General features: G+C 43.0%; 4 protein-coding genes across 6 annotated transcripts; 3 read left to right on the top strand and 1 right to left on the bottom strand.

Moving 5' to 3' along the window:
• On the top strand, positions 1,524–8,591 carry LOC8081084 (argininosuccinate lyase, chloroplastic). 2 transcript variants are annotated; one of them, XM_021451693.1, is made up of 7 exons: positions 1,524–2,616; positions 5,094–5,357; positions 5,699–5,815; positions 6,658–6,806; positions 7,310–7,601; positions 7,672–7,836; positions 8,041–8,591. In XM_021451693.1, the coding sequence occupies exons 1-7, from the start codon at positions 1,591–1,593 to the stop codon at positions 8,290–8,292; spliced, it is 2,265 nt and encodes a 754-aa protein (XP_021307368.1). In that variant the 5' UTR covers positions 1,524–1,590; the 3' UTR covers positions 8,293–8,591. The 2 variants fall into 2 exon arrangements, with proteins under 2 accessions (XP_021307368.1, XP_002467985.1); XM_002467940.2 differs by lacking the exon at positions 1,524–2,616 and adding an exon at positions 4,237–4,684 and having other exon boundaries at positions 8,041–8,440.
• Positions 9,674–11,190, top strand: LOC110435994 (outer envelope pore protein 16-2, chloroplastic). The gene is made up of 6 exons (XM_021462132.1): positions 9,674–9,973; positions 10,092–10,143; positions 10,292–10,354; positions 10,445–10,479; positions 10,578–10,611; positions 10,746–11,190. Exons 1-6 carry the CDS (start codon positions 9,836–9,838, stop codon positions 10,955–10,957), a joined length of 534 nt encoding a protein of 177 aa, XP_021317807.1. The 5' UTR covers positions 9,674–9,835; the 3' UTR covers positions 10,958–11,190.
• On the top strand, positions 11,585–15,105 carry LOC8083995 (peptide chain release factor PrfB2, chloroplastic). Of its 2 annotated transcripts, none has more exons than XM_002467939.2 (7): positions 11,585–12,013; positions 12,210–12,422; positions 12,514–12,615; positions 12,778–12,915; positions 13,047–13,351; positions 13,959–14,112; positions 14,553–15,105. In XM_002467939.2, exons 1-7 carry the CDS (start codon positions 11,657–11,659, stop codon positions 14,685–14,687), a joined length of 1,404 nt encoding a protein of 467 aa, XP_002467984.1. In that variant the 5' UTR covers positions 11,585–11,656; the 3' UTR covers positions 14,688–15,105. The 2 variants fall into 2 exon arrangements, with proteins under 2 accessions (XP_002467984.1, XP_021315147.1); XM_021459472.1 differs by having other exon boundaries at positions 13,017–13,351.
• On the bottom strand, positions 16,093–17,630 carry LOC8083994 (probable glycosyltransferase 4). Its single transcript, XM_002465334.2, has one exon. The coding sequence runs from the start codon at positions 17,434–17,436 to the stop codon at positions 16,096–16,098; it is 1,341 nt and encodes a 446-aa protein (XP_002465379.1). The 5' UTR covers positions 17,437–17,630; the 3' UTR covers positions 16,093–16,095.

Genomic DNA, 20,322 nt, shown 5'->3' with positions numbered 1-20,322 from the left:
CGAGTCAAATAACCCATTCGAAGTGGTTTTGGAGGGTAGTTGTGTCTTTTTCTTTTTTTTATTTATTTCCGCTGAATCTTTAAAAATCATAATAAATCATAAAAAAATCATAAAATAAAAAATTTAATTTTATTAGACTTCTGATGAGTAGATCTAGACAGTGAATATATAATATGGTACTCTAGTACAATTTTTTTGTTGTAACTTTAAATCTATGTTTTTTTGTAATTAATTCGAATAATTCATATATGTAGTTCTATGATCCAATTGTGGTAAAATTTGTTATGATGAGCTCATTATTGTATGCTTGAACTATGATAAAATTTTCATACTCATTGGATCACGTATAACTTAGTTATAGATAAAGCATAGAATTAACAAGAATAAAGCTAAATAAATCTATAAATGTGCCACTATATTAATAAAGTAAAAATTTCATACTCATTGTATAACTTTTGTGATATAATAGAGAACATCATAAGTTATGTTAGAAAAAATATATCTTAAATTTTTATCAAAAAGTTTGATAGCTTAGAAAATTTAACATTAAATTAATAGTAGGGATACAATATTATATAAAATATAATGATGAAAAATTCATAATGTATTTTTCTAACACAAAATACAATGTCCTCTATCACCTGCAAAACTAAAACTAAAATTTGATTTGTACATAGAGAAACAAAAAAAGAAAAATCTCTTGAAGGTGTTAGTTGGACCAACTTAAATAGCTAGAGGGAGTAAAGTGAACCAACTGTTAGTTTGGAGGTTATTTGGCATAGGCCGAAGTTGGAGGGAGTAATATGGTTTTTTCCTAATTGCTATGCGCATGTCAGAACTATAAGGCCTTGTTTAGTTCACCCAAAAAATAAAAACTTTTCAAGATTCCTTGTCACATTGAATTTTGTGTCATATGCATGGAGTATTAAATATAGATGAAAACAAAAATTAATTGCACAGTTTATCTGTAAATCGCGAGGCGAATCTTTTAATCCTAGTTACTCTATGATTGAACATTATTTATCAAATAAAAACGAAAGTGCTACAATGTCAAAATCCAAAAAAAATTCAGATCTAAACAAGGCCTAAATTCTAGCTTAAATGATCCACAGATTTCATATAATTGGAGCTCTGCAAGCGTGACTTTTTCAGTGCCTGATGCTCATCCACACACAACTGATATAATTATCACTAAAAAGGCTAAAATTATTAAACACTGAACTATAGCATTGTTCCATTTTATTAGTGTGTAGTTTTATATAAAATTACAATAACACGTACTCTCTAATCTCAATTCGAGATGCCGCAACAGGCAACAACAATTAGCGTAATTGGCCACCGTCGTGCTGCCCAATCAAGCGCCACGTTCGCAGACGCGCTCACCACACCGCAGGCACTTGCCCTACGCAGCGTACGTCGTCACTGCCCGGCTGGCCACCAGCCCACCAGTACGTAGTGCTCTGCACGTGTAACACAAACCCGCCGCAAACCTACAACTCCACGAACAACACCGCTAGGGAGTAGGGACGCACGGCAACTCCGAGCTTCTGTTCCTAACGACGCCGTAAACCCACACACACCCGTCCTGCCATGTCGACGACTCCTCGCGCTCGCGGCCGGTTGTCCCACCGCCGCGGTCGGTGCAGGTGCTTAGGCGGCGCCAACAAAAAAGGGGACCGCGCCACGCCGTGCTGCTCCTTCAACCCGCTGAGGTCCCTCTTCCGATGCCCCGGCCGAGGCCGTAGCCGTAGCCGCAGCCGCAGCCGCAGCCGCAGCCGCAGCAAGCATCGGCAGCGGACGCCGTCGAAGGTCCGTGATGCGCTGACGGTGGCCGCCGGATCGCAGCAGCAAACCCAGGAGGAGGAGGAGCCTTCTTTCTTCGTGTACACCATGCCGAACCATAGCGGCTTCGGCGCCGCCACCGACGAGCACAACAAGAAGAAGAAGAAAAAGAAGAAGCACCGGAAACCGCGCATGCCGTCCTTCGGCTCGTGCTTCCGCAGGAAGAAGAAGGAGCGGCGGCAGACCAAAACTGCGGCCACCGTGAGCGCCCTGCGCCCGGCGCTCACGCCTGCTGCGTCGCTGCTGACGCATCCGCCTGGCTCCCCTGCGTCGGAGAAGGCGCAGGCCGCGACGACCCCGTCTGTGACGGGGCCACCTTCTCCGGCGCCTACGGAGAACGGCAGCACCACCGTCAACTCGCCAGAGCCGACAGGACGGCAACCGGCCACGGCGAGGCCGGCCAGCAAGCACTTGACGGAGATCGTCGAGGTGGCGACGGGCGAGCAGCTGTCGACGCACGAATTGGGCCTCATCGAGATGGTTGGCAGCTCAGCTGACATCTCCGCGGAGTCCTCAGTGAAGTCATCGCTGGACTACGTCAACGAGCCACCACTGCCGCCGCCAGCCAAACGGACGGTGGTGGAGAGGGAAGCTGCGGCGGCGGTGCCGGTGAAGATTAATGAGGTTCCGCCGAAGCTGTGGCTCAACGGCAAATCGGCCGAGTCCCGAGCACGGGAACGGTTCTCCGAGCCTCTTGTGGCTGTGGCGGGCGAGGAACTGTGGGCGCACGACGTCGCGTGCAGCCGCGTGCACGCCGTCATGCTCGCCGAGACGGTAAGATGTTCGAGCTCATAATGTTGGTTGATGTGGAATTCATTTTCCTGAATACTAGCCTCGTCTCTCGTAAACTGTACCTTGCGATTTGATCTGACACGGTGTTTGCCATGTTGTGTGGCGCAGCCGCGCAGCAGCTAGTGGCATGAAAAATATAACAATAATAACTACATATATTGAAATTAACCGTGGACATGTGAGATGTATCTCCTAATATAAAATCAGGAAGAAACACATCGAAAATGTATACAGTAATAAAGGCCATCTTAGTTGTGTTAAAAGTCAAAATTTCCACATTAAACCCACTAAAAAACATTTCCATATAGTACATTTATTTGGTATCATTGATGTTAATGTATTTTCTATAAGTTTTTAGATAGGTTGGCGTAGATTTAATCTAAAATTACTATCTATTTCTGGACTAGATGAAAAACTAGGTAAATGCATTTTGATAAATATAAAAGAAATGATTATGGGTTGGAAATGGATATATAGAGTTATATATCTAAACATTCTGATATACTATTCTGATATACTATATCTACATTTGCTTCTGACATAGCTAATACATCCGAAAATTGACTTTCATCATATTTCATGATTTCAATTCAGATCCATATACATATTGAATAAAACAATTTGCTTAAACCATGTTATAAATATATTATTTCAATTTATTGCGGCATATTATTTTGTTAAACAATAGTTTAGTTATTTTATTCAATGTAAGTTATTTTTATATATTGTAATATATTTATTCATAGACCTTCATGTATTCATTGAAATATTAATTTAGGGTTCGTTTATTTCTATCTATTTATACATATGTTACTTTGAGATATTTGTCTAGATGTTATGTTAGGCCTTGTTTAGTTCCAAATTTTTTTGGGAAATCGACACTGTAGCACTTTCGTTTGTATTTGATAAATATTGTCTAATTATGGACTAAGTAGATTAAAAGTTTCGTCTCGTCAATTTCGACCAAACTGTGCAATTAGTTTTAATACTTCATGCATGCGTCTAAAGATTCGATGTGACGGGGAATTTAAAAAAATTTGCAAATTTTTTTGAGAACTAAACAAGGCCTTATACACTCGCATGATATTTGTTCTTTCAAAACCATCAGCAAAATGAATGGATATTTGCTACTTCCTTCGTTCCAAATCATAGTTATTTTGTTTTTATTACAAGTCAAGCTTATTTGATTTAACTAAGTTCTTAGAAAAAATATTAATATCTATAGGTTCAGATAAATATATGCTCAAAATCTATTTCATGACAATTTATTGTTATAAAAATTGATGCAATTTTCTTATATTATTCACTAAAATTTAAAAATTTTGCTTAGAAACAAAAGTAAAAAAATTAACTATAATTTAGAAACAGATGGAGTATCACATCACACAAACCATAAGCAGCTCTAAATGCTAATTTGAATTCAAGTTGTTTCAAGCTATCTGTTTTGTATCTGTACTCGAGAAGATCTCTGAATCCATAACATATTCAAACTCAAATATATATAAAAAAGATTTGTGTCCGAATCGAACCATATTTTGCCCGCTTCAATCAACCTTCAACGTCTATTTTATTGTTACAAACTTTTCTTGGCAGCCCTTGAGGACTTCATAGGTCATAGCCTCTCGTAGTCCCGTGGTCAGCCTCAGTGGACTGTCCCCAGCACAATCGCCAAAACCCACAAAGCCACCACCAACTACACCGCCGCGCCGCCGCGTCAAACAACGGCGGGACGACGCCTATGGCATTCACCTCCCAATCCCTAATCTTCCGGGCAGCCGCCTCGCCTCCTTGTCCCCGCATAGCCCCGTCGCCCGGTCGCGTCACCCTCCGGGACCACCGGGCCGCCTTCCCGCCCCTCGCGGCGGCCTCCACCTCGATGGCGTCCTCGGAGAGCGAAGATAAGAGGGAAGCCAAGCTGTGGGGCGGGCGGTTCGAGGAGGGCGTCACCGACGCCGTGGAGCGCTTCACGGAGTCCATATCCTACGACTGGCAACTCTACAAGTACGACATCATGGGCAGCAAGGCCCACGCCTCCATGCTCGCCGGCCAGGTATCACCTGCACGCTCCTTGGCGGTCGGTGTCGTCTAGGTGTTCGACTGATGTCCCGTCAGGTCCAGGGCTCCGTCGAACGGTTTGGGGGTTGTTGGTCTGGGTTAACCCGCTATTAACCACCTTGGTCGCCATGTGTTCGAGAAAATGCCAGCTTGTGCTTCTTTGTTGTGCTCCTTTGCTATGCTCTTGCTGGGATCCATAGGTGTTCAAATCTGCTAATTTTCTGTTAGGTGGCACTGAGGGAGTTTATACCCTCAAGGTTTTACCAGAAATGTTGTTCTTTGTATTTTGGTCAAATGCTGAATCAAATTGGCTGTCTTAATGCTTAAGCTATATGTTACTTAAAACTAATTATCATAATATTTGAGTTGGGTGTCTGAATAAGTTGCAATAATTTGCAATGCAGGGTTTGATAACAGCTACTGATAGGGATATCATCTTAGAGGGGCTTGATCAGATAGAGAGGCTGATCCAAGAAGGCAAATTTGAATGGAGGAAGGACCGGGAGGACGTGCATATGAACATTGAAGCGGCTCTGATTGAGAGGGTTGGTGAGCCAGCCAAGAAGTTGCATACTGCTAGGAGCCGCAATGACCAAATTGTGACAGATCTAAGGCTATGGTGCCGTGATGCTATTGACAAGATTTTGATTCGTATCAAGCAGCTTCAGGTTTGCTCCAGAATATACTCTGTGATGCTCATGAAGTCCTACCACTATTATGTTCACATTTCTTTTCTATCTCTCACTGCTTGCCGGTGTTGTACTTTTCTGTTTTCTGCTCAATTAACCTTGTGCTTTATCTAGAACTGATGCAAAAGAATAGATTAATGTTTTCAAGTAAAGACTTAAAGAAAAGCTGTTTTGAGTACCTGATGGCTGATGTTGTGTATTCTCATGACTGCACCAGTGATTCCATTCTGTCATGCTACGTAATACATAATTTTTCTATTTCCCTATATACATGAAGAAGGTGTTCACTTCTAATATTAGCATAACTCTTATCATTTCAGGTGTCTTTGGTTATTTTGGCTTCAAAATATGTTGACTTAATAGTCCCGGGTTATACTCATCTGCAAAGGGCACAGCCTGTTCTGCTGCCACATCTTCTCTTATCATATGTTGAACAGGTGATTAAATCTTCTTGACTTTCTTAACAACACAACATTGGAAATTTATTATTATTTTTAACTTGAGGAAGCTATAATGTTAGTGTTGAATGCATGCCATGTCTACTTGATGATTTTCCCCCAATTTGCACCTTGTGGTTATGGTTCAAACAAGTCTTTAAATCACATCTCTCTATATAGAGCGACCAAATTAGTGCACCTCTCTTAAAATACTTGATCTCTTAGTTTAATGTTTAATTTAATGCTTGTGTGGTGCAGCTCTGTTGTTTTTTTACGGTGAAACTGAAAAAATGTGAATAATTTTTGCACAGAAAAGAGAACATTCTGTGTTCAAACTGTCAGTTTGGTACGCTGACATATCCAATGCAACAAAAAAAGTTCAATTATGTTCATAAGTGATTTTACACAATTTCAAGTCCTCCCATTGGTGCAGTCCAGATCATACATACACCTAATACGCAAAGTTCTTAACTTCGGAGTTCGGAATATAAATAAACGGGGCCATAATTAGGTGCTTTATCTTTTACAATCTTTGAGCTGCTGAATGCCTGAACCACTAGCTCTGTTCACCATTTTAGCCTGACCTGTAACGAAGCATTAAAGTCACATTTCTAACAGTTTATTTAATCTGTAAAAGTGTTTTAATGGTAGCCCAGATGACCTGTAATGAAGCATTAAAGTCACATTTCTAACAGTTTATTTATTCTGTAAAAAGGTTTACTTATTGCTTGTGTCCCTGTGAAAGGGTTTTAATGGTAGCCCAGATGATTTATGGCATTCTTTTCGAATAAACCATGTTACTCACGACTGCTTGACCTTATTCTGATGTACACTATGTGCAGTTGGAGCGTGATGCTGGTCGGCTGGTCAACTGCAGGGAGCGAGTGAATTTCTGCCCTCTTGGTGCTTGTGCTTTGGCTGGAACTGGACTTCCCATTGATAGGTTCCAAACTGCTAAAGATTTGAAATTTACGGCTCCAATGAAGAATAGGTAACTTCTTGATTTCTTTCAGTAATATCATTTCAAGGCTGGCAAGTGTTGTAGCTTACTTTCTGTGCTATAACACTTTCTTGAACTTTGATCAGAATTGTGTACCTAAAACTTTAGTACTCTAGTTACTCTGCATCTGCTGGAATGAGTATCTATCTTGACATGCAAGCACACATGAAATATGTTAGATACTCAATTTTATATTTCCATGCACTTTGATTTGGTCGTGCCAAAGGAATGTATGAAAATGCAAGCCTTGTTACCTGGTCATATTTCTTCGGTCAAGAAATACTATACAGATATGAGAATTGTTTATTGACTACTTTGTACTGTATATAGCCATTATATTCTTGTGAGTTGTGATTGTCTGCCAATTAGCTAGAACTGTCAGTCGTGCCCTCAGTTACTCACCAGCCAGGCTAGAAACTGAGAGAATGCCATATCGTTTAATTTTTCTCTTTCAGTTAGTTCTTCCTCACTTAAGCTCGTTTTCCCATCTACAGCATTGATGCAGTATCAGACCGTGACTTTGTACTAGAGTTTCTTGCCGCCAATTCAATTGCTGCTGTTCATCTTTCGCGAATTGGTGAAGAATGGGTTCTTTGGGCATCAGAGGAATTTGGGTTCCTGACACCAAGTGACAAAGTTTCAACAGGAAGCAGCATTATGCCCCAGAAGAAAAATCCAGATCCAATGGAGCTTGTTCGTGGGAAATCTGCTAGAGTTGTTGGAGACCTCATGACTGTTCTAACCCTCTGTAAAGGCCTTCCACAAGCCTACAACCGTGACCTTCAGGTGAGCCTAATTCTCATAAGTATATCCACTCTTACATGAGTGTGTATTCTGAAATTTTCGTCCTAAGCAGGAAGACAAGGAACCCTTGTTTGATAGTGTGAAAGCCGTATTAGGAATGCTTGAAGTATGCACGGAGTTTGCTCAAAATATCTCATTTAATTCGAAAAGAATACAAAGTTCCCTTCCAGCTGGTTATCTGGATGCAACGACGCTGGCGGATTATCTTGTGAAGAAGGTAAACTCTGTTCTCTCATGACTGTGTAAACCATAGGGAAAGATATTAACATAGTTGCACGTAGCAGTTAGACATCAACTTTGAAACATGGTGATAGCAAAGGAACACACAAACTAACAGTACTCTAGTTTTATCGGTGCTATGCTGTTTATTTTCGATGGGGGGTTATATTAGCTTAGCTTTTCTTTTTTCCATGCTTCGCAGGGAATTCCTTTCAGAACTTCTCACGAGATAGTTGGAAGGTCTGTTGCTCTATGCGTCTACAAGCAGTGTCAGCTAGCCGAGCTTGAATTGGATGACCTAAAATCTGTCCATCCTGTATTTGAGGGCGACGTCTATGAATACCTGGGGGTTGAAAACGCCGTAAACAAGTTCATATCCTATGGCTCTACTGGTTCAGAACAAGTAAAGAAGCAGCTTGAGGATTGGCGCATCCAGCTCGGGATCAGCTCATAAGGGTTGGTACGGTCCTAGAAATAAGCTCGCAAATTAGTGATTGCGATTTTTGAAGGTGTATGTGGACGTCGTGAACTTATTTTACTGTCTATCGGTTCGTTGTCATACATTTTGAAAACTGGAATGGGTGATGCAAACATGATGGATACCTTGAGTCCCTTCTATGTGTCACAAACTCAATACCCAAATTGGAACTTCTCGGTGGTATCCAGGAATTAACTTCACTTAGGGCATGTTTAGTTCCCCCTTACAATGCAAAATGCCAACTATTTTGAAGTGATAAAATATAAAATGTCAAATTTTAGAGTTGTGTTTAGTTCTATCTAAAATACAGAATTTATTGCTCCCATTATGGTCTTTTGAGTTTTTTTTTTGTCTGCCAAAATTTAAAATGGAGAATAGTTATTTTTTTGCCAAATTTTTTATATATTGTTTATTTTTATTATACAAAATAATGGACTAAAACCCAATTTTTTCTGAAATGAAAAGAGAACTAAACACCTCCTTAATCATGGAGAGTAATACTAGTAACAACAGTTTACTTGAATAAGGCACAATAATAGTAGTCACAACTGTTTTTTCCTCTGAAAAAGACATAACTTTTATGTTTGATGATCAAAGGTGATTTTGAAGTGTATTTGGATCAGAATGAACAATCTACGGTGCGTACGGCTGTACTTCCTCTGTATTAAAAAAAACTACGATGTCCTGAGCTCCTAACGCGAAATCAAAAAACTTGACGTTCCAACGCCTCAATGTATTAGCCATCTCTACTACGGAACTTTCTTACTTAGGCGTTCCAAAAAATTTTAGGAGATCGATGCTATAGTATTTTTGTCTGTATTTGATAAATATTTTATCCAATCAATAAATTAACTAGGTTTAAAAGAATCGTCTCGTCCATTCCGACTAAATTATGTAATTAGTTTTTTATTTTTGTCTATATTTAATACTCCATAGATACGGCTAAAGATTCGATGTAACAGAGAATCTAAAAAATTTTACAATTTTTTTAACTAAACAAGGCCTTATAGTGCACCAACAATCCTATTTAATAAAGGTAGAAAAAATATTTCTAATTAATCACTTTTTAGCTACCGTGTAATCATTTCCAAAACGTATGTTTTCTGTGTATGCCTATCGACAAGCAAAGTGTGTCAGTGTGTTGGAAGCCGCGAACGAGGCCAGCGCACGGATTTCAGCAAATGTCAAAGAACCACGCCGCGCACGTTCCAGAAGAGTGCCACGAGTAAACAACCCCGCGGGCACGTGTCGGCGAAGCATGCGTACGTGTCTTCCAGTTCTCCCCCCAGGAGGCCAAGGACCAGTAGGACGTTGGTCTGTATTGTACGGACCGGCGCCGCCCCGGGTCACTACTCGCCAAAAACTTCACCGCTTCGACGCGACCACACTGCCCGTAAAGCCGGTGCCCTTTGCATTCGTGCTTGTCTACCTACCTGGGCACTCTGCTGCAGCGCGGTAGCTCGGATATCTTCAAAGAGAGACAAGAGGGGGAACCGAAGGAAGAGCAGGGCAGGGGAAGATGAGCAGCGGCGTGGGGACGCAGGCGCGGGCGTTCGCGGACGAGGTGCGCGGCGGCCTGGAGCAGAAGAACTGGATGCTGGACCTCGGCCACCCGCTCCTCAACCGCATCGCCGAGAGCTTCGTCAAGGCCGCGGGGGTAAGCACACGCCGCTGCCCGCTGGCCTCTGCTGCTCCCTTTTATTTCCTTGGCACACAAACAGGCTCAACAAGTCGGTCGGTTCCACTGCTTCTTCTGATCCCGTGTATCTCCGCAGATCGGCGCGGTGCAGGCGGTCGCGAGGGAATCGTACTTCATGGCAATCGAAGGTAACAAAACCTCCTTGTCGTGGTGGTGGTGGTGCTGCTGCTGCTGCTATTAGCTGTTCGATTGCTTCAATTTCGCTCTGTTTGTGTCCCTTTTTGAGTTCTTTTGTGCGGTGTGTTGTTGTGAGCCTGTGACTGACACTGACTGCAGGCGAGGGAGGATCTGTGTCAGGCGCCACCGGCTCAAGGAAACGCTCGTTCCCGGAGCTCAATGGTAACGTCTCTGATTTTTTTAGTTTGCTGCTTATCTGTCTAACCTTGTGTGAACAAGTGAGCGTTAATCTTGTGTTGGCGATTTTGACAGGGACGAACAGTAGTAGCAAGTCGGCAGAGGCCATGGTACGCCATCTGCTACAGAATTAACCCAGTTCTTGTTCAGGCCGGCCGTGCCTTGCTGTAATTGTTGTTTGTGATTCTGTTCTTCATTTCCATCACAGGTGAAAAACGTGAGCAAAGAGTCGTTACAGTGGGGTAACACTTCCTATACTCCTGCTACACCCCCTGTGTTACATACATACATACATACAGCATGAGCACGAACTATCTGACGAGCAATTTTTTTTTTAACTACCCACTGCTCGATCTGATCAGGACGTCTTGTGCAGGGCTCGCGGCTGGGGTGCACTCTGGCCTGACCTACGGCCTCACGGAGGTGCGCGGGGCGCACGACTGGAGGAACAGCGCCGTGGCCGGCGCCATCACGGGCGCCGCGGTCGCGCTCACGTCGGAGCACGCGTCGCACGAGCAGGTCGTGCAGTGCGCCATCACCGGCGCCGCGCTCTCCACGGCCGCCAACGTGCTCTCCGGCATACTCTGAGCCGCCCGGAAGCCGCAGCCGTGCTGTGCCGGCGCTCGATTCAGAGGATCGCCGACTAGTCCTGTCCCCTAAAATCGTTTGGGGGCACCGTCACCCTCGCATGTCGCGCATTGTTATGCTTCACTAGGCCCTTGTGTACGATAACTTGGGACGTTGTATTCATGCTTTGAGCTGCTGGTACTATCGTGTAATTGAACTTCAGTTACAAATTATGTTCTAAGTTTGCTGCTTGATTTGTTGTGTGAGAAAAATATTATCGTATGCTCAAGCGAACAGGGCGGTAACGTTAGCCGTTAACGGGTATCACTGGACGATCTTGCATTGTCATCACAAAAGCATCACCGCCTCACCGAGGCATCCGTTGCTTCGGCAATTGAACTTCAGTTACAAATTGTGTCTGTTTTTGTACCTGTTTTTTCTCTTTTCTCCATCTAGTAAATTTTTTTTTGCCTCCTTTCGAAAAAAGTTACAAATGTGACGTTAGCGGTAACGGTTTTATACGTTGGTAATCATGCCTCAAAAGAAGGGGGAAAAGAAAAAAAACCCTGAATGCAGCATCCTTCCGACGGAGCATCAAAGCACGCTCTTCATTATACGCCTTCCAAGCATCGAAGCGTATTTTCGACTATCAGTAGCCTTGCCGTTCCCGAGCCTTCCCCTCGCCGGCGCGGACCGGTCGAAACATCGAGTCCCACGAAAATGGCTTCCCGCCTCTTAACCAGATCAGCGGCGGCGCGCCTCGTCTCCCGCCTCCACCGCAAGACGCTACGCACTGCTCACCGCCCCCTCTCCCACGCCGCCGCCTTGGCGTCCCTCCTGGGGCCCACTGATGGCCTCCCCCACGCCGCCGACTCCACGCTCCTCCGCGTTCCGGTGCGGTGGTTCTCCTCTCCGTCCACGGAGGCGTTGGCGGAGGCTCCGATGACCGCTGACGGCCTGACGGTAGATTCGATCGCCGACAAGGGGTGGACCATCCTTCCCGAAGCCGACAGCGACTGGCGCAGCCACGCCGCCGCCGTCGCGCAGTCCGTCAAGCTCATCAAGAAGCGCCTCAAGGTCCAATATTCGCATGACACCCGATAGTTTGTGCTTTTCCGTTGGTTAGATTGCCGAATTGCCCGCTATTGTTGCGCAAGGATGTGCATCTTATGTTCTTGATTCATTCAGGCATTTGAGCGAACACCTTATGTGCAGAGTGTGTTTATGCTCATTTTTATCTTGTTTGAATTGGGCATTGTTCTGATCTGTTCAGTGGGGATGGATACTTGAGAGAACGAAGCAATTGGCTGTGGTGTTGGAGAGGCCAGACCTCTGGGAAGATCCAGTTTTTGCTGGGAGGGTTAGCCGTGAGCAGGGTGAGCTCATGGGCAAGATTAAGTCAGTGAACCAGTTTGAGCAGGAATTGATTGAACACATTGAGATGCTACGGCTTGCACGTGAAGAAAACGATAATGAACTTGAGATGGTGAGTACAGTGCTCATTACATGATATAAAGCTTGAAATACAGTACAGACCATCTATCTGTTTCAGCTGTTATTTTAACTGTTCTGTGCAGGAAAGCATGAGGGCTTTAGCCGATATGAGAAGAAGTGCAAAGGAGAAAGAACTTAATGCGTTACTTTCTGGAGACAATGACTCTTGTCCTTGCTTCATTGAGGTTTACTTTGAGTACCATCTTACTCCCTTAATTTCATTATGCTTGCAAGAAATTTTCAGCTTGCTGCTCCATCTAGAGCACTTGTTGTTGAAGCGCTAATGCTCATCTTATGCTTTCCTAGCGAGGTTTTCAGTGGGTGATTCCTTATGATGATGGTTTCAGGTTCAGGCAGGGGCTGGTGGCACCGAGAGTATGGACTGGGCTGCAATGGTCATGAACATGTATAGGTCATGGGCCCAGCGACGAGGATATACAGTCACTGTGGTAGAAGAGATGCCTGGTGAAGTAGCAGGAATCAAGGTTATCTTTCTCACTAGTATGTGTTGCTGAACGTACAGGCTTTTGCTATCTATTCCATCTGAAGGAATTATTTTCTAATTTGAGTATTATTTCGAAAAAAGGAACTGATCTTAAACAGCTGCTATTTCCAGAGGGCCACTATCAAAGTTGATGGTGAATATGCATTTGGATATGCCAAAGCTGAAGTAGGAGTTCATAGATTGGTGCGAATTTCTCCATTTGACAGTGGAAAGCGACGGCACACTTCCTTTGCAGCTGTTGCTGTAATACCTATTCTTGGGGATGCTGCTAGCCGATACCAGATCAAAGATTCTGATCTTAGGATAGAACGTTTCCGTTCTGGTGGCCCTGGTGGTCAGCATGCCAACACTACAGAGAGTGCCATTCGAATTGTGCACATCCCAACTGGTATAAGTGCAACATGTCAAAATGAAAGGTAAATTTGATGTCTTCTCCTTTGTACTCCCTCCATTTCAAATTATAAGACATTTTGGCTTTTCTAGATGCATAGCTATTTGCTATGCACTACACATACACTTGTCTACATACATAGGAAAAACAATGTACTCCCTCCGTATAGGATTTAGAAGTCGTTTTGGACAAGGTTTGGGTCAAACATTGCAATATAAATTATCAATAACTTTTAAATTGTTGAGTTTACAAATGTGAAAATTATATGAATAGATTTATCTTGAAAAATACTTTCATAAAAGTATACATATATCATTTTTTTCTAAATATTTTTATAAAAATAAGAGGTCAAAGTTGTGTTTTGGAGACCGTGTCACTGTCCTAAACGACTTCTAAATCCTATACGGAGGGAGTATATAGAAAATCCAAAACGTCTTATAATTTAGAATGGATGGAGTATTTCACAAGTTTATTCGTTTCTCGTATGGATATGGAATTTTTGATCCATTGAGCATAAGTTGAAATATCTGTTTCCCCTTAAACGATGGGTGTTATCAATCAGAAATAGTTCTATCGTTGAATGTTTATAAACATTAATGTTAAAGCGCTGTACTCCTGATTGAGAAATGCAGATCACAGCACATGAACAAGGCATCAGCAATGGCAGTGCTCCAATCTCGTCTTGATCAGCTTGAGATTGCTCGCCAAGCACAGATGAATGCAGAGCACACACAATCACTCAATGAAATCAGCTGGGGCAACCAAATAAGATCTTATGTTCTCCATGTAAGCTTTCAATTTAGAATACCAAATTAAACTATCAACTCTAGTTATGATAAAACTCCTCTCAGTAGCATTATCTGTGTTCGTGGTGTTCCCCTTAAACTAGTAGTCTATGGTGTTAATCTTCTTATTTCTGTTTTGTTTACATACTCACCTCAGGATTTTTATCTAAATTTTCTGATCCATTATCCATGTAAGCTTTCCATTTAGAATACCAAAGAAGCTGCAAACTAATGAGTACTTTCTGGTCCATTATGGATACACTAATTACATGTTTTTATCTAAATTTTCTGTCATATTCTTTCTAGCTAATGAAGTTTTGAAAAAGGAGAACATAAATCTTTCTAGACAAATTATTTTTTCTCTTGTAACCTTTCTAATGAGCATCCCTGTATAGTGTCAACATATATTAGCAAATAATTGTTCTTATTGCATTTTGTCAGCCATACCGTATGGTCAAAGATCTCCGGACGAACTATGAAGTATCTGACCCCGATTCAGTCCTAGAAGGAGACATAGATGATTTCATCTTGAATTATTTGTCTTCATCACTGGATGAAGCTGATGTAAGTACCTGAACATAAAAAATCATGCTCGGCCATTTTTCATGAGCTACCTGCCAAGTCACTTGGCTGAGAAACAAATCAACTGAGACACTGGATGTGCTGCTCCTGTCTTTTGTTTTAGCGAACACAAAATTTAAGGTACGGGATAGTAGAAGGCTGCAAGTGCAAAAATCAGAGTTAGTTACACAGGATAAATGTTATAGTGTAACATGTAGTTAACGTAATAGACAAGGCAATACAATGAAAATATTTGCTAGATAGTCGAGATGCGGTTAGTTTTTCCTGTACTACCGCTACCGTTTGTGATGGATGTATAAACAGCCATCCGTAGTTATCTACAGTAGCTCTACTTGACTGTAGTGACTGACAGTGTTAGACCCAATTAAGCTGAGGTGGTTAATTGATTATTTTTCTCCAGTTCGTTGTTGCAGTATGCTTGTTTCGCTTTTTCCTAATTTTGTGCCGGGAAATTGAAAAGGATTACCACTATTGGTGTAATGTCAAACTGTCTAATACTCAATCCATTCTAAATTATAAGACATTTTGACACATAGCTTTTACTATGAGCTTAGATATACACTATGTTTAGAAAAAATCAAAACGTTTTGAATGAACTAGTAGTAGTAGGTTATATTTTGGGCAGAACTGTCAGACAATTCGACTAATCGCTTAGTTGTCGTGGTTAGTGACATACATGGACCCCATGATTTATTGTGACATCGATGACAGTAACGGATTGTAAAATTTTGCAATGGGAAATAAGGAGTTGGCCCTTTCTATGCGATTTGTGAAATATGGTGAGCAATTTTTGTTTTCTCAATCAATAACTCAACATTAGCCCCCCACCCTTCACCCCAAAACCCCATCACTCACCAACCCTCTAGGAATAAGTATAACTTACTAGTTTTTTTAGATTATAAAGAATGTTCAATGTTCCGGTCTCCAGTATTAGTAAGTGAAAAAACACACATTTTACGCTTTTATAAGTACTATATAAGGCCACACTTCACCTTACAGAGATACATGGAAAGGAAAAGACTCGAGCTTCTATCTTGCTACCATTCGATCGTAGGCATGCTAAACTCATTATAACATACTTCCTTCGTCCTAAAATAAATATCGTTTGCGTTTCCTAAAAAATAACTTTAACTAAATATATACTACAAAATATTAATATTTATAGTACATAATTAGTATCATTGAAAACATCTTTAAGTTTAATTTTTTAACAAATTTATTTAGATATATAAATATTGTACGTATTTTTTTACAAATCGAGTCAAACTTATATATAGTATAAGAAAATCTAAAATGATACTCTTCTTTGGGACGGAGCGAGAGTTGCAACTTTTCGTGATTTTGCCGACGAAAAACAAATTTCTGCGTAAAAAAAACAAACAAATTCCTACTACTTTAGTTGTCACAAGTTGGCAGCCCTGAACGTGGGATGCAAGAGCCGTCCGAGCTCCTCGTCGGCCGCGTCCAGCGGCCCGCCAGTGTCGTTCCGGACGCGCCGCACGGCGGTGGTGTTGAGCGTCTTGTGCTCGAACCCGTAAAGGTTGAGTATCTGGTCGTCGCCGAAGTTGAGAGCACGCTCCATCGAGCGCCGGCACCAGGCGGCGTCGTAGGTGGAGTCGTCCCCGCCGCACGGCTTGCACCCCATGAAGTGCGTCGTCAGCGGCCACCGTTCGTGGCCGGGCTCCGGCGGGGTCGTCGTCGAATCCCGCCGCCGCATCTCCTCGAGCTTGTCCACGATGTAGACCCAGAAGCCGCTGAGGCAGTAGGAGCTCTCGAGGAACGTCTTGTCGCCCCACCTGCGCCGCTCCGTCACGAGCAGGTAGACGAGCGCCGACTGGTCGCAGGCCTCGTACGGCTGCCGGTCGGAGAGCGTCCCGGCGATGACCCTGCCGTACATCTCGCGCACGGGGCCGCGCGGCCCCATCCGGGCAAGCGCGTCGAGCAGGTCCAGCGACCACTGGCAGTTGCGGATGATGAAGCTGCCGGCGTTGATGCCGATCCAGCTCTTGGCGGTGTACACCTTCTCCTCCGAGCCCGGGAGCACGAGGTTGTGGCCGGCGTACTTGTCCCACGGCGGCTCGAAGAGCATGTCGGTGAAGATCACGTCGGAGTCCACCCACCACAGGAGCTCCGCCTCCGGGTGCGCCAGCATCAGCGTCCGCAGCAGCGGCAGCTTGGACCAGAACCCCGGCAGCTCGGCGTCGAGCACCGCGGTGCTGTAGAAGATGTCGAAGCCGTGGACGCGGCAGTAGTCCGCCTTGTTCTTGAACGCCCGGAGCAGCAAGTGCTCGCCGTCCGGGTCGCTGCACCGGCGCGGCGACGACCCGGTGACCACGAGCACCCGGGGCCTCCCCGGCGCGACGAAGGCCGGGAACCGCGGGTTGTCGCGGAGCCACTGGGCCCTGCGCGCGTCGTAGTCGGCGGTCGGGCCGAGCGAGTACGGTGGGTCCGTCAGCTGGCGCGGAGGCGGTAGCCGTCGTTGCTCCTCGTCATCGTTCGCACCCGGAGCCGGAGGCGGTGGTGGTGGTGGCGACGTCAGTGGCACTGGCTCTGCTGGCGGCGGCTCATTTTTAGGTGGGCGGTCGAACTCGATGCGGATGCGGGGGATGAGGGCCAAGTCGGACGATCTGAAGAAGAAGAGAGCGCACGGCGCGACGAGGAAGAAGACGGGGAGGACCAGAAGGGGGAGCAGACGATGCTGCCGAGCTCGTCGGTCGGCCGTGACGGGTTGCTCCGTCGTCATCGTCGACGATGGAATGGAAGGAGCTGCACCGAACCTTTTTCGGCTGGTTTGACGCTGCACGCCTGCACGTACACTGTAAGTAGTGATGGAGATCTAGCAACGTCGTCACCTGCAGTTTCGAAGTCTGCGGTCGTCGGATTATAATGCACGCTTCATTTACCCAGCGCTGGTACTAGTATGTGAATAAATTTCTAACTTCCTTAAGCGTTGAACAAAGCCAGAGTGAACTGAAGTATATTTTTGAGGAACAAAAAAAAAAAAAAAAAACACGAAGAAATATAGTCTATAATGCTTAACGGGCTCCAACAAGGCCCATTGACCGCAATGGCCCCATTCGCCTCGCCTGAATCTGATTGCTGCATTACGAGATGCCGGCACGTCAACCTTCACAGTTTGAGGAAATTTGAACCCCGCACAGGTTCTAAAGCCGATACACATGGGCAATGAAATGCCCCATAATCCTAGGAGGCATCGAGATTTGGGACCTCATACTTTGGGAAACGGTCTGTCCAGTATTTTCAATAGTGTTCTTCAACCGTGATACGTCAAACCTTTACCTTAGAATTTCTATAAAATCAAGGTTCCTTCCATATATAGTTAGAGATGTTTAGTTTGAGAAATTGAGTCCTCTGTCGTCGTCTTCTCACACTTTATCTACTTTTGTTTTATGTAGTTTATGAAATGGAATTAGTTGATTCGTTGCCATCTTTTTTTAATGGAATTAGTTTACGAAGCAGGGATTGTTTTCCCACTGGCACTCAAAGAGAGAGCAAATTTCTAGGTGCAACGCTTGCTGCACAATTTAGGATGGGTTGTGCTCGAGGAATGCATAATTATGGCTTTGGTTCGACGTGTGGTACGTAACCCATAGTTATATTATTTTGTTCGATGTACCACGTAATTACTTGAATGCAGTAGAAACTTGATCAAACTATCAGCTACCTCTATCCCCAAAAGAATATAACTATAGGTTACGTACCATATTGAATGGTTTGCGTTTGATTAAGTTTCTACTGTATAATATTCATATTTATGGCTCTAAATTAATTTATTATAAAAATATTTTTTATAATTAATTTAATAATATTCCTTTAGTACCATATATAATTGGTACTAAAAGTATGACATTTTGCTAGAATTATATTTTTTAAGACGAAGGGAGTATATATTTTGCGTTGAGGCTATAGACTCGTTTTCAACCGTGAGACCCACTATGCCTTTATGGAATGTCATCTTGCGTGGATATATAATCAATCATAGCATGATGCATAGTCAACCATTCCAAGCCCAGCAACACATCATATCATCCTGTTTTTGTATCTATAAGGTCTACTCTCACCTCTCGTTCTACATTTTGTATCTTAAGGTACGGACATCTCAATTCCTAAATAAAGAATTCAAAGGTATTCAGTTTCTTAGAATATTTTTTATAGATAGAAACTACTAGCAGTGGGAGTCGGGTTACTCGTACCTGCACACGGGTAGAAAAATACTCCCTTACCCGCATCCGTGCGGGTAAATTTTATCCGACGAGTAACCCGTACCCGACAATATACCCCAAGAATTATATATAAATGTCACATATTCACATGCAAAAAATAATCATTTCAAGCCTCCAATAAGTTACAGACTAACATTCATATAATGACATCAAATTTATATATATATACTAGGAGACTTTAGTTGGATTTGAGCCAAATTCATAGGTTAGATGGGCTAGAATGACAAGAGCGGCTAGCTATTTTGACGGGTGTTTTTTACCCGCGGGTAGACGGGTATGGGTAGTATACACCTACACCTGTACCCATCATACCCGATGGGTATAGGATTTTGCCCAATAGTATACCTATGGGTAGAAAAATCATTCTATACCCGCTTTTTTATCGGGTAAAACTCGTCGGGTACTTAGGTTTCGGCTATCCGTTGGCATCTTGAAGTCGGACTACTCGGTGTCACGTTTCCAAGAGCAAGTATCAGGATCAATTAACTCATTTACCCATAGAGTATTTAGCTCTTTGCACAAACTAGGGGGCAAAAATGTATGGTTCATAACTAGGGATGGCAATCCTAGGCTTTGATAGTGGTTTTGCTGATGTGGCACCACGTCAGAGGGGTAAATCAAACTAAGTTGAAAGTTCAAGGAGGTAGATCAGACTAGGAATACTTTTTTAAAATAATATCTAAAAATTGTTTAAAAAATTCAAAAAGTTATTCAAACTTATTTTTACAAGGAAAGATAATGTAAGAGCATGATTCTAATTATATTATTTTTCATATAAAATATTTTTTGATAATTTTTATATTTAAAGTAAAATTTTAGATGTTTTTTATAAAATATATTTCTAGTCCGATTACCTCCTTTAATTTTTAACTTAGTCCAATTTACTTTATTTGACGTGGCGCCACATCAGCAGAACCACTCTCAAGACCGCTCAAGGTGCAAAGTTAAATGGTTTTCGAAACTCGTGGGAGGTTAATAATGTGGTTTTGTATATCAATGAGAAAAATCAAATGACCGCAATAGCTGTGGGAGGTAAATTGGACTTTTTTCATGAAAAAATCCCCATCAAGATTGGGCCGAGGTCCCTGTTCCTGAGTCTCTAGGAAAAGCCCGTTATTTGGTGGCGACGTGGTGCCTGATATCTCGGCCCAGATAGGTGAACTGGTGAGGGCCGCGTTCGGCGTTCATGTGAATTCTCAATTGAAAAAAGCCTATTTTTTCTCCATCAACTTTTACACCGCTTTTCCTTCCTGGACTTTAAAACCGTATAAACTACCTTCTTTAACCAGAGCATCTTCAAGAAACTTTGTATATTCTTTCTAAATGCTAGGAATAACAGTTTTGATGAAAAACTACCCTCCAATAGCTTCTCTAAATGGTCATCC

This window comes from Sorghum bicolor, chromosome 1 (genome assembly GCF_000003195.3).
Source record: "Sorghum bicolor cultivar BTx623 chromosome 1, Sorghum_bicolor_NCBIv3, whole genome shotgun sequence".
Classification (NCBI taxonomy): Eukaryota; Viridiplantae; Streptophyta; class Magnoliopsida; order Poales; family Poaceae; genus Sorghum; species Sorghum bicolor.
This window is presented reverse-complemented; position numbering and strand designations above follow the sequence as displayed.